Source organism: Dromiciops gliroides, chromosome 3, assembly GCF_019393635.1.
Source record: "Dromiciops gliroides isolate mDroGli1 chromosome 3, mDroGli1.pri, whole genome shotgun sequence".
In the NCBI taxonomy this organism is placed as follows: Eukaryota; Metazoa; Chordata; class Mammalia; order Microbiotheria; family Microbiotheriidae; genus Dromiciops; species Dromiciops gliroides.
The window spans coordinates 621,446,205-621,461,150 of NC_057863.1; the positions used below are offsets into that span (position 1 = coordinate 621,446,205).

At 34.9% G+C, this 14,946-nt stretch overlaps 1 protein-coding gene across 7 annotated transcripts in view; it reads right to left on the reverse strand.

Moving 5' to 3' along the window:
- The window catches only part of PRDM2 (PR/SET domain 2), a 207,843-nt gene that overhangs the window by 138,242 nt on the left and 54,655 nt on the right, over positions 1–14,946 (reverse strand). For 5 of the 7 annotated variants that reach the window (XM_043991794.1, XM_043991791.1, XM_043991795.1 and 2 more), the window contains one exon: positions 7,294–7,446. The exons of 1 other annotated variant lie outside the window; for it this stretch is intronic. In XM_043991794.1, coding sequence (XP_043847729.1) covers positions 7,294–7,446 — 153 coding nt within the window. Of the gene's footprint in view, positions 1–7,293; positions 7,447–14,946 lie in introns of those variants that run through there. One more of the 7 variants, XM_043991798.1, reaches the window with a different exon arrangement.

Genomic DNA, 14,946 nt, shown 5'->3' on the forward strand with positions numbered 1-14,946 from the left:
TGTGTTTATAACCTCTGTGAACAGAGATTTCATTTTAGAAAATCATAATTCCAGAAGGTAGATATTATGTCTCTTTTGCTTTGTTCAGCACTCATTTGAAAATGTCCTATAGTGAACCATTTAATACTGAGGATGAAAAATGTAAATGATGGTGATACATAAAATAAAAATTATCAGTAAACCAGAAGGATGGAAGAAAACACACATATGTGGCATGTTATTGTGTTGTTTGTTCTTTCCTTCTGAACAAAGTAAAAATAACTGAAATTTGGGGGCTCAAGATTAATCCCACATTTGGTTCTGTTGGAAATGGTGGTTCTTTTAATGTTGTAATATCACATTTATAACTTTAAAAATATTTTAAAGTCGTGCAAATGCTTATCAGCAGACACAAATAACAAAGTTTATATAACTTATGTGGCAAGGATAGGGCATTAAGAGGCAGTGAAATGTTTTAAGCATTCCATAACAAAAGCATCTATGATCTGAATTTCCGTTTCCAATAATAAGGTTTCTGTTTTTCATTTTTTAATGTGTGAAATAAATGTGCTTTCTGGTTGGCAGTAAAGATCAAGCAAAACTCATAAGAAACTCATGGGGCAGGGGGCAAAGAGTAGGTGTTTCCCTGTCACAAAACACATCCATGTAGTACAGCAGCTTCTAACACTTCCCTACAGCTACTCCTGTTGTTACTCCTTAGACCACCTACTTTTATCATCTCTTCTTCCAAAGGCATATTAAGTAGGAGATGCTACTCTTAACAATCAAGGATGCCCATCCTGCCAAAGGAAAATGAAGCTCTCTAGGGGGTCTAAACCACCAACCTTAAGCCAATTCTCATCCAACATTTGCAACCAATTTGACTGGATAACTTTTGTATGGAGCACATGGACTTTAGAAGGTAAGTAAATGAGTTATATTCTCTTTATGATTAATATTGCCACGGGGCAGCTAGATGGCACAGTGGATAGAGCACTGGTCCTGGAGTCAGGAGGACCTGAATTCAAATCCGGTCTCAGACACTTAACACTCACTAGCTGTGGGACCTTGGGCAAGTCACTTCACCCCAATTGCCTCACCAAAAAACTAACTAAATAAAAAAAAAAATAAATGATTAATATTGCCAGACCTAAGCCATTATACAAAGAAATGTCTCTATTTATGGTCCCAGGAAGCTGAGAGGCTTAGAGGAATATTTCCCCATACACTGAAAATTATTATGCTACTTGGGGTTTTTGGTCAGGCTTTTTAATATTTCTTTATATACCTTCCTCTATCTAGATAGGAAAAGGTTAGTCTCATCATAGGCCTCATTAACCAGAATTCTGATGGAAGTCTTGGTTTAAAAGTTACACTGTGGTGCAGCAGTTCACAAAGGCTTTCCTGGTATCTCTGAATGTGTTCCTTGTTTCGAAAGTTAAGATAATATGCCATTACATTCAGATGCCACACTTATTCAGGCAGATCCCAACTGAAGGACATCTACTTTTTCAAGTAGTGCTGCTAAGATTATTCAGTTCTCTCTTAATGAATCAACAGGCCTTTACATGGGGCAGCTAGGCAGCACAATGGATAAAGCACCAGTTCTGGATTCAGGAGGACCTGAGTTCAAATGGGACCTCAGACACTTTACACTTACTAGCTGTGTGACCTCAGGCAAGTCACTTAACCCTCACTACCCCACTAAAAAACAAAACAAAACAAAAACAAACAAACAAACAAAAAAAACCAAGCATTTACTAAGTATCTAGTATATTCCTGGCACTAGAAATTCAAAGAAAAAAAATGAAATAATCTCTAGCCTCAAGAAGCTTATGGCTTATATGTATACATATAAGTTTGTATAGGGATAGGACCTATGATTTCACTGATAAATTAATTAGGAAGCTCCCTTTCCTAATGCACCTCTACAACTTATATTCTTGAGCCCTAAGAATTTAAAGTGCTTTTCCCAGGGTCAAACAGTCAATATGTGTCAGAAACCCATCTGAGTCTTGCTGGTTTCAAAACCAGTTCCCTATTATATCATTTCATCTTCTCAGTATATACAAAATATTCAGAGTACATTTAGAATAAAGAAAATAAATGCAAATTCATTATTATTATTATTATTATACAAAGTAGTTAGGGAGGACATTAGCACTTGTGTGAATCAAAAAACTTTCATATAAAAGAAGGTGCCTAAACTGAGTCTTGAAGAAAGTGAGAAGTTCCATGAAGCGGAGTTGAAGAGGGAATGGTTCCCATTGTGAAGGAAGGCTGGTACAAAGGCACGGCAATAGGAGATGGCATGCCACATATAAATCCAGTTAGACTAAACTGGGGGGTGGGGTGGGAGGCACCTGGAGAGGAGAAAGCTCTGTAAAATAAAGTCAGAAAAAATAGGTTGGGTTCTGTCTATGAACAACTTTGGAAAGAAAAAAAAAAGCAAACAAGTTCATAGTCCATCTTATCAAGCAGCAGTGTTTATTGAGGAAAGAAGTGAGGTGACCAGATCAATTTGCCAGTTGTATAGATATAGATATAGATATAGATATAGATATAGATATAGATATAGATATAGATATAGATATAGATATAGATATAGATATAGATATAGATATAGATATAGATATAGATATAGATATAGATATAGATATAGATATAGATATAGATATAGATATAGATATAGATATAGATATAGATATAGATATAGATATAGATATAGATATAGAATAGGGAGAGAGGGCAGGGAGACCAATTCACCAATCTGAGATTGCTACAATAGCAGGTCACGAGAGTGTGAAAAGTGTAACTGGGTTGAGTAGAGAGAAGGGGTAAGAGGGGTTAAAATGAGAAAAGTTGTAGAAACAGCAACATTTGGCAAAATGGTTACAAACCAAAGAAACTTAGAAGAATGGTTGGTACCTTTGAAAGAAATGGGGAAGTTCAACAGAGGCATGAATTTGGCTGAAAGATTGTCATGCTACATACAGGGAACCTCCTTCTGTCACTGACCTCTGGGAACCCAACCTATTTTTTCTGTCCATTACTTTGCCTTCCAATCTAGTCCAGTTGAAAATCTGAGATAGAAAATAACCTGCTTTGTCCCACTACAAAGAGAATAATGCTTAATGGGAGACCTGTAGAACTGTCCCAAACATGTATGACACTGGATAAGTTACTTAGCCTCCCTGTCCCTGTTTCCTCCAGTATATGAGTGGGAGGGGAGAAGTGTACAAGCAGTGTAAACTGGATGGTCTATGAGGCCTCTAGGATCCTTCTATTACAATGGTTTTGGATTCAAAATTAAGTGACAATATTAAGTGTCAATATTACAAAACGTTTATTAAGCTTCAGTAAAAACTTCTATATGCTATTTTCCTTCACTAATGATAATTCTTATGTCTAGCCAACCAAAAATCACCGTTGTAAATTCACAAATTATAGTATAGAGAAAAAGTAAAATTGAAATTACAACCTGAGATCCCATCTGCCCTCTAACATATTCTAGCTGCATGAGCTTGAGCAAGGAAATTACTTAAGGCCTCAGTGCAAGCACATAAATTATAGGGCAGTGGTCTATTTGCAATGGTAAATAAAACTTTCTCACTAAATGTTCTCCTCACTCATGAAATCATAGGTTCAAACCAATAAAAAAAATTGTCTTTCCTCTTGAAAAATCCTTTATTTGAAGTGAAAAGAGTGAGAAAGGCCAAGACAGCTTTTGAAACTGCACTGGATGTGGGGCAGAAGGAATGAGACCGAACCCTAGCTATGCCACTCCACTATGCTGGTGACTTTAGGGCAATTCATCACCCCACTGTAGGACCTCGGTTTCCTCATTTGAAAAATGAAGTGATGGGATTTAGGTTATTACAATGGTCCCTTCTAGCTGCAAACTCTATTATCCTACAGAAAAATTCAGGAAACTTTTGTCATTTGTTTGTCTCAGGATGAAAAAAGAGGGTTATGCAAGCAGACCAACATTAGAAAAATTTAATACTCCAGCAAGGGGCATATAGGGCCTGAGCTAAGGTAGTAGCCATTTGAATAAAAGGGTGACAAATGAGAAAGATGTTATAGAGATTGGGTCAGCAAGATTTGGCAATATAGAAATAATAAACGCTAAAAGCTGGGTATTTTTAAAGGCCAACAAAATGTATAAACCTTCAGCCAATCTGATTAAGAAAGAGGAGGAAAACCAAATTAAACAAAATTTAAAACGAACAAGGGGAAATCATAACAGAGAGGAAACAAAAATTATCAAAATCATCTATGCAGTTAGTTACATGCCAACAAAATAGGGGATTTATTGTCAACAAAAGTATAAAACACCCAAATTGACAAACATCAAATAGAAAATAAAACTGAACTAGCTGTAAATGAACCACTAAGGGAGAAAAACCCTAATTCAGATAGATTTACAAAAGAATTCTATCAAACTGATACATATACTACACTTACTTTTTTTAAATATTATTTTTAGTTCCAGATTCTCTCCCTCCCCATGCCCACTGAGAAGGCAAGAAATACAAAACTCATTACAAATATGAAGTCGTGCAAAACAAAACATTATTCTCAAAAACTGAGAAAGAAAGCAATCTACAAAACTCATGAAGCAAATATAGTCCTAATAACCTAAACCAAGGAAGGGATAAAACAAAGAAAGAAAAATGTAGAATCTGCTAATGAATATTGATTCAAAAGCTTTTTTAAAATCTTATTCAAAAATGATTATAGAAATTTATTAAAAAAAAATCATTCATCAAATCAAGGTAGATTTATACCAGGGAATCAAGAGTGGTTCAACATTACAAAAATAATTATAATAATAAAAGCAAAAACAATGAAAACTATATGATTTTATCAGTAGCTCATTTATGGTTTAAAAATTTACAAAATATAGGTGTAAGAGAATTTTTTTTATAATATGTGAAGAGGGATTTAAGACCAAAAGCACTGAAAAAAAACTTTAGAATCTTTCCCAAAGAATTCAGAATTAAAAGAAGATGTCCTCTTTCATGCTCTTTTTTGACCTAGTTCTAAAACTGATAGCAACTGTAATAAGACAAAAAGTAAATTAAAAGCATAAAGAGAGTCAAAGAGGAGATAAACCTATTCTTATTTGATGAGGATATATAAAATTTATTCAGAAAAGTCCAAGGAAATTAGCAAAGAATAGATTCAGCAAAATTACAGAATTTCTATATAATAGCTAAGTGGTTCAGTGTATAGAGCACTGGATGTGGAATCAGGAAGTCCTGAGCTCAAATCCTGACTCAAACACATTCTAACTGTGACCCTAAGCCTTTTTCTGTGTCTCTCAGTCCTCTCCTCTGTACAAAGGGGATAATAAAAGAATCTCTTTCCCAAAGTTGTTCTGAGGACAAAAATGAGATAATTTTTTTAAAATACTTTACAAACATTAAAACGCTATATAAATGGTAGCCATAGGGCAGTAACAAAATCCAAAGAGACCTTGAAAGGGAGATTCCAATCAAAATAACTATGAAGTATATGAAATACTGGACTCAGTTAACCAAAGCACACTCAACAGGGGTGCAAAATGATCCTTAAAGAAATAAAGAATAGTTTAAATAACAAGAAGGATAGTCAATGTTCATGGCTGGGCCATTCCAACTGAACAAAAATGACAATGATACCTAAATAATTTTACAGAATGAATGCTATAATAATCAAAATACCAAGGGGACATACTTTTCAAAGCTAGACATATTAATAACAAAATGTTTGAAGGAAAAATGGTACAGAGTACCAAGTCAAATGATGAAAAACAAAAGTGGTGAGATTACAAAAGATAAAGAACATAATTTTAGTTAAATGAAACTGAAAAGCTTTTGTATGAATAAATACAACAAGGGCAACAAGGAAAGTCATTATTTGGGGGGGGCAAACTTTGTATAAACTATCTCTCATAGGGGTCTAATAAGCAAGAAATACAGCTAACAGAAATATGTAAGACTAAATGCCATTCTCTAATAATAAGTGGCAAAGGATATAAACAAACAGTTCTCAAAAGAACTGCAAACAACCACATGAAAGAATACTGTAATTCACTAACAGGAAAAATCTAAATCAAAATAACCCTAAGGTTTCATCTGACACCCAGACAATTGGCAACGATGGAATAGTGAATGTTGGAGGAGTTGTGAACAGGCAAACACACTAATGCACTTCTTATGGGGAAATGACTTGGTCATACAATTCTGGAAAGAAATTTGGAATTATGTCAAAAAAGGCACTAAAACGTCCATATCATTTGACCTAGAATTTTTACTGCTCAAGCACATACCCAAAGGAGGTCAATGACAAAAAGAGCTGATATCCACCAAAGTAATTTATAAGTATTATCATACTTTTCCGAGTATCAACAAACTTGAAGCAAAGTAGATACCAAATGACTAAATAATGCCTAAACAAAATGCGGTGCAAGTATGTAAATGGAATACCACTGTGATCTAAGAAATGATGCCTAAGATGAATATGGAAAAACATGACAAGACTTATATGAATTAAAGCAAAGCCAGGTAAAGATTACCAGGAAAACATATGTAATGGTTACAGAATTGGAAAAAAATCAAAACTAAATATAGTGAAATTATAATCACCAAGCTTGAACACAGGGAAGAGATAGGAAAAAGTACTACTACCTCTTTGCAAAGAAGGGGAACCATGGTTGTGGAATACTGTCCATAACATAAGACTTTTCAATATGCTCATAGGTTTTGCATAATTTTTTGGCCTCTTAAAATTATTATAAATGGTTATTATAAAGGAGGAAATGGTTATTATGAAGAAGAGGATATAAGTGATATAAAAACAGACAACAGGGACCTGTGATTTCACTGGTACAGGGAGGGAGGGAAAGAAGGAAAGAGAGAAGGAAGTTCTTCCAATGGAGTCGCTGGTTGGCAATTTCTCTGCCATAATATGGTCTTAGAGAGTTGCCTATTGAACTACAAGCTTAAGCAACTTGCCCACAGGAACCCAGCCAGTACATGTTAAATGTAAAACAGGGGGCAGCTAGGTGGCACAGTGGATAAAGCACTGGATTCAGGAGGACCTGAGTTCAAATTTGGCCTCAGACACTTGACACTTACTAGCTGTGTGACCCTGGGCAAGTCACTTAACCCTCACTGCCCCCCCCAAAAAAAAGTAAAAAAGGGTATCCATCTTTTGCTTATCAAAAACAAAAGATAGCAATATTTATACACACACATGTATACATATATACAGAACTTTCATTATAAAAATGGCATTTGGAAGAATGGAGACAAACTCAAATGATACCTTCAAAGTTTTATAGTAAATGGTCCTGTTGATTTCCAGTGGAAACAGATTTTGTTCCTTTCCTGATCGGGCCCAGTTCACATACCGAAGCCAATTCCCCTTCTCTGGATCAGTGGCATCAACACACATCCATCCCAGGTTTGGATAATATACCTTAAAAAAATTATTATTATTATTGTTTGTGCTGCTGCTATTGTTATTACATTTGTAGTACTTTACAACTTACACATATAATGCTTCAAGATACACAGAACACAGGGGCAGCTAGGAAGCGCAGTGGATAAAGCACCGGCCCTGGATTCAGGAGGACCTGAGTTCAAATTTGGCCTCAGACACTTGATACTTACTAGATGTATGACTCTGGGCAATCACTTAACCCTCATTGCCCCACCCACCCCCACCCCCAAAAAAGATACATAATTCTGTGAAGTAGGTAATATAAATGACCACTCACGTCAATAAGAGTTGCTTATGTTATCTAGAACAGTGGTTCCTAATGTAAGGACCAACATAATTATTTCAAATTGCGCCTAAGTTCAGGTGCACAATAAGCCTTGTTGTTTTGACTTTTATTTACCTCTAACAAAATGGGCAATATGATTCAGAACAGTCAGAACAAATGTACCTTATGTAGTAGATTAAATATGTACAAAACAAGTTTGTTGCTATTTCACAAAAGGCTCTGTTTTACCTTTTCAGCATAAATGAATTCATGGTAGCTTTATCATATTTTCTCAATTAACAGAAGCTAAGAATACAACTACTATCATATGGAAGTTTCTGGAATATCAAAAGAAATAATGGGAAAATATAGGAAAAAAGAATAGCACTTCCAGACTGCAAACAATAGTATAAAGCAGCAGTCTTCAAAAACATTTGATGTTAATTGTTTTAAAATCAGAACAAAGGAGAATCAGAAATAATGGAACTCAATATCCCAGTGTTTGATAAACCTGAAATATAAATTACTTAGGAAAGAATTTCCCTATTTTATGAGAACTGCTGAAAAACTGGAAAGCAGTCTAGCAGAAATCAGGCTTAGAAGCCCTGTCTATACATATTCAACAATAAATTAAACTGATAAGCAACCTAAACTTTAAAATTCATACCATTAAGTATTATAAGAGAAGCAGATCATATGCCTTTCACAAATTTACAAAAATGTACCATTAAATCAACAAGAGGTAGAAGCAATTTCAAAAGATAAAAATAAACCATACTGTTTCTTTTGTTTTGGGTGCTGTTGTTTTTTTTTCTATTTTGAGGTTTTGCATTACTGCTCTGATTTTTTCTCTTATAACAGGATTAATGCAGAAGTAGGATTAATGTTATTATGTATATATATATATGTGTGTATATATATATATATGTATATGTATATAGATATATACATATAACCTATATCAGATTGCCTGCTGTCTGGGGGGAGGGGGGAGGGAGGGAGAAAAATCTGAAATTGTAAAGCTTGTATAAACAAAAGTTGAGAACTATCTTTACATGTAACGGAAAAAATAAAATACCTTATATGTAAAAAAAAAAGATAAAAATAGATAATTTTATAACATGAAATAAAAACACTTTAATAAGATAAAAGTTAATGCATCTAGTTAAGAAGTGGTAAAATGGGAAAGGTAGCAGCCATATTTAATACCAAAAGTCATTCTTTAATAGATAAGTGAGAAGATATAAACAAATGTCTTCAAAAAAGAACTGTGAACTATTAACAGCCAAAGGAAACAATGCTCTAGATCACTAATATTAAGAAAAATGCAAATCAAAACAATCCAGAGGTTTCACCTAATATCCAGCAATTAGACAAAGATTACAACAGATGGAAAAGTCAATATTGGAAGAAGGACAGAAAAGAGGCTGTAGAGATAGACTAATTCATTGCTGATAGATGTGAATTAGTACAATCTTTTTGGAAAGCAACTTGGAATTTTGTAAAAGAGACTAAAATGCCCAGATTCCACTGCTAGGCATATACCATATAGAAGCCATTCAAAAGTCTCTATATACACTAAAAAATTTACAGCAGCATGCTACATAGGTGTAAAGAACTGGAAAATGAGATGCCAACTGACTGGGTAATGGCTAGACAAACTGTGCACAGAAATGTAATGGAATATTACTGTGCAACAGCAAATGATGAAAATTAATTATGAATATGAATATGGGAAATCTACAAAGTAAAGCAGACAAACCAAAGCAAAGAAGAGCTATGAGAAGACACACTCCCTATTTTTTCTGCATAGCTGGGGATTTCCATGGACTTGAAAGCTTTTGAATATAATCAGATTTTTTTCCCCCAATGTATTGACCAGTTTTACTGACGGTTTTTCCTCTTTTCTTTCCCTTTTTCTTTAAAAAAAAAAAATCTTGGTTATGCTACGGATATCTATCTGGCAGGTGAGAGAGGTTACAGAGGGAAATTTTGGCAATGTAAAAACATTAAAATTTTTAAAGGAGTTTCTCATACTAAAAATGTTGGGAATCACTAGTCTTAAACATGTTTTGTTAGTTACATTATCTTAAAGGTGGACATTTTCTATCATCTTCTCAACTAAATTGCAAAATCCTTGAGAGCAAAATTCTTTACAGAGTGCTCATACAAGTCCTCCCACAAGCATTTATTAAGTGCTTACTGTTTGACTGGCACTATTCTAGGCACTGGCAATACAAAGGGAAAAACAACCCCTGTTCTCACTATATAAATAACTAAGCACATAAAAGATACATACAGAGTCGATAGAGGGTAAACTCAAAGCACGAAAAGCTGAGGAATCAGCAAACAAAATTGACTCGCTGATTAATTTAACAGAACATTAGAAATGACCATTTGGCTCCCCCTGTTCTCAATTATAAGAGGCAATATAGACAGTCTCAAAGTACCCTCCCCTTGCCTTACTAGTTAAGAAAATCCAAAGATACCAAAAGCTAATACAAGGACTAAATATGCAGGGGTTCCCCCCCACCATTTCTCAGCCTATTTATTTAATTCTTAAATTCTGATGGTAAGCGTAGACAAACAAATGTGTCCTTGACTCATGATTTTCATTATCTAAGTAAAACTAATTCATATTGTGTTGACAGGTTTGAGTGGGAGATTTCTCGTTAATTGCTGTAGAGTAATGTGTTACATGCATGTGTTACATGACCTGCAATGTTTGTTTTTTGGTTTTGTTTTTTAATGGTGCAGGGGAGGGAGAGAGAAAAGCCTTTTCTGTGAGATAAAGAGATTATACTTTCAGTTTGAACAGCAAAAGCAGTGGAAGATACAGATATATCAATATTCAGTAAAGCAGAGATAACTCTCAAAAATCTGTATAGTTAAGAGATTTTGTAAGTTAAATATTTTTAATGTCTTTGGTTACTTTGCCATTTACAGGAATCCTTCTATATAGTGATTAATACTTCTGTACAGTGATTAATAATTTTCCTGTTCTACTGCCATATTAAAGAAATACATAATTAGTAACGGGCTGTATTTTTAATAATGGGATGAATTACCATGGCCAAAGAATTCAAATAGCCAGCATGCCAGCTGAGCCTGAGATCTGAATATTTTAAAAATACAATAAAGAAAAAAAATTACATTTCTGAGTATCAAAATAGAATTCTAATTATTCGTATAAGTTTGTTAAAAGCAAGGTAAAGAGGCAGCTAGGTGATGCAGTGGAAAGAGCACTGGCCCTGGAGTAAGGAGGACCTGAGTTCAAATCCAGCCTCAGACACTTAACACACTTACTAGCTGTGTGACCCTAGGCAAGTCACTTCCCAAGTGCCTCATAAAAAACAAACAAATAAAAGCAAGGTAAAGCCTTAAATACATTGTAGAATTTGTCTAGTGTCCCTTTTCTTCCACATCTCTAAATATGCCACCTGCATTAATTCTATTTCTCTAGGAAATAATTTCAGATAAGAAGGAAATAGTACAAGTAAAATATCTATTTTTATATGTGAAGAAAACCCAAAGAAAGTACTGAACTAAAAGTTAAGAAACCTAAATTTAAATTCTATTTTTCTTTTCTTTTAAATAGTATTTTATCTTATTTTTTTGGAGTGAGGCATTATATATTATGTATAATTTCCAATTATACATAAAGAGTGTTTTCAACATTCATTTTTAAAACATCTCTCTTGGATCTATTTTCCAGGCCAGTTGTCCTTCTGATGAGGTATTTTGTATTTTCTTCTATTTTTTTATTCTTTTGACTGATTCCTGGTGTCTCATAGTCATTAACTTCCACCTATGCAATTCTAATTTTTAAGGCATTATTTTCTTCAGTAAGCTTTTGCACCTCTTTTTCCATTTAGCCAATTCTATTTTTTAAGGAATTAATTTTTTTTCAGTGGATTCCCCCCCCCCAATTTGTCTAACCTTATTTTTTAAGGAATTTGTTTTCTTTGGTCTCAACATTCATTCTTGTAAGGTTTTGAGTTCCAACTTCTCCTCCCTCCTTCTCTTTTATTCCCCCTCCCCAAGACAGCAATCTGCTATAAGTTATACATTACAATCATATTAAACATATCTCCACATTAGTCATGGTGAGAGAGAAAAAAAATCAGAACAAAAGGGGAAAACCACAAGAAAGAAGAAACAACAACAACAACAACAACAAAAGTGAAAATAGTATGCTTTGATCTGCATTCAGACTTGTGAGATTTAAAATTGGATATTAGATCACAAATCTCCCCTACTTAACCTTTCCCTTAATTTATCTCCCAAACTAGTAAATGGAAGCTTTTGGTTTTCTAGATAGACCTTTTTATTTATTGTTATGGTAGTCACAAGGTGATGTTGATTAGAAGGATAGGAAAGTAGAAACACAATACAAATCGTCTTAAGTCTAAGCTTAGTCTATATTCCTTATAAAAACTCACCAAACCGAAAAGGCCACCTTTGGAGAGAGACCGTCTGTGCCGCGCCGTCAGGAGTCCCGCCAAGCAGGCAAAAGCCCCACTTCCGTTCTCTCCACCCCGGAAGTCGAGTCCCGCAGGCAGTCTGACGTGCGCAGCAGGCGGACTGTTCATCTCCTCCCCAAAAGGGTGGTCCTTCAAAAACTGGCGTCTTTCAGTTATCCTAACCAACTGGTAAAAACTTTCATATTTTACCACAGACTCCATAGTGCTTTTTCTGGATGTGGAGAGCATTTTCCATCATGAGTCTTTTGGAATTGTCTTGGATCATTATATTGCTAAGATGAATTCTATTTTTCTTCTTTACAAGCACAAGGACCCCATATGGACAAGTCCTTTAACTTTTCTCAGTATTAGATAACTACAAAGGTCATTTCTAAGGGAGACAGCAACAGAGTCAGGGAATACCACTGCGACCCTGGACAAAGCACTTCATCTTTTCCAGTCTGGATTCCTCAACTATAGAAAGAATAACAGATGTTGTTCACTTCTGACATCTTTCTTTTCCCTTCAGCTTTAAATGTGAAATCATTTCTATCTCACATTCTCTCACACGAAATTCCCCCAATCTCATCCTCTCACTTCTTAGGATCAATGGCTAATCAATCAACAAGCATTTATGCCCATGAAAAGCACAGTTCAAGATGAAAGGACTCACTATAGATACTAGAGTGGCCCAGTATTTACCTTCAAGAAGCTTACAACCCTGGCAGGATAGAATATGTTAAATGCAAGATACAGACAAAATGAATACAAATTACTGGGATGGGGGGATGGCAGGGAGAATGGAAGAACTAATAGAGCAATCAGGAAAAGTTCCCTTGAAGGTTGTGACAACAAAGCTGGGCCCTGAAGAGAACTAGATGTTCCAAAATGCAAAGGTGAGCAAAGAGAATATTCCAGGAGATGGGATGTCGTGCATAGGGAACAGCAAGTTGATCTGTTCGATCAAAGAATAAATTGTGTGAGAAGAAATAGCACATAATCAACATAGGAAGGCAGGAGGGAGTTAAATTATAAAGAGCTATAAAAGCCGAACAGACACATGATGTGCTTTTCAAAAAAAAAATTTTTTGCTAAAATCTTTAATAGTTGGGTCACATTTGAATGTGGAATTTATTGTGGAATATGGTACAGAATGTTGGCCTAAACCTAATTTCTGCCAAACTTTTCCAATTTTCCCAGGTGTGCTTATCAAATAGGTCATTTATGTTTTCAGGTCTAATGAATAGTGGATTACTGAGGGGTAGGAAGTAGGTATTTCCTATTTGCAGAGGTTTTTGTATTTTATCCTAGCAAAAATAAGGAGCCAGTGATGCTTCTTAAACAGGGAAGCAACACAGTCAAAACTATGCTTTGAGAATATCCGTTTGGCAACTAGGTGGAGAACAGACTGAAGAGGGGAGAGACTGGAAACAGGGAGACCAATTAAGAAGCTACTACAAAAAACGTCCCTCCCAAACTACTTTAAATTTAACTAGTTTGATATATTTGTATTTGTATTTATTCACTTAATATTTATGTGTCCCTCGTTAGAATGCAAGTTCCTTGTAGGAACAGAAGGATTGTTTCATTCTTTATACATGTATCTCCTATAGGGCACATAGTAGGCACTTAAATACTTGTTAATATATAGATTTGGGAGTCATCTACAATGGAGATCATGAGTGAATTCCTCATAGAATTAGAATGTAGGCTAAAAGTCCAGGAAACTAGGTAACAGAGTAGATAAAGCACTGGATTTGGTCTTAGGAAGATCTTGCCTCAGATACTTAGTAAATAACCCTGAGCAAGTCACTTAACTTCTTTTTGCCTCAATTTCTTCATCTGTAATACCAAAAGGGATGGACTTGATGTCCTCTAAGGTCCCTTCCAGTTCTAAGTCTATGATCCAGTGCTTCCCATTTTGGGGTTCACAACAATAGTCCAAGCCATTTAAGCTAAAAAAATTCTATAATAATCCCTTAAGCAGGAAATGACTGCCTAATTATTTTAATTTAATTCCTGTGACAAGTATGTATGTGTTTGAAACATTATAGGCTTGTTTCTGAAGTTAAATGAAACCATTATTATGATCTGCAAAATAATCTTGGTATTCATGCAATGATTACATTAAACTCTGACCACTTCTGATTAAGGATAATGTATTTTTACAGTTTCTCAACCTGTCATCAAATTGTTTCCAAACCATCCTAACGGTTGAACACTCCAGTGGCAAACCCAACAGATGATCAGGCGCATGGCCATACCCTTATTTGCATTCTGTACCATGCACCAGAGTAATTTCCTCATTCCCATTACCCTACCTCATCAGCTGTGTAACCATGTAATCAAGATGTTTACAAACATCTGCATTTTTGCAGCCCAAATATCAGGCTGTTTGAAAACCATGATCACTGGGCATTCACATTACAAGCTATCTAGAAATCATCACAGACCCTCACAAATGTTCTGCAAAAACAAACCTTACTGAAGTATTAAGGTTACTTTCCCATTTAAACTTATCCTTCATTTACATTACTATTCTTCTATCTGGCATATTTTCACATGAACTGATTGGCAAAACTAGTTTCATTCAGTCTCTGTTATCTGTCACAGTGCTACTGGGTATGCCACTAGAAGAAGATAACAAAGTCTGAGGAGATTCTTTCCTTACAAAGGTTAGTTTATATGTAAAGACTGTTAAATGAAATAATATATGAATTACAAGTACATTTATCATTTAATATAGTG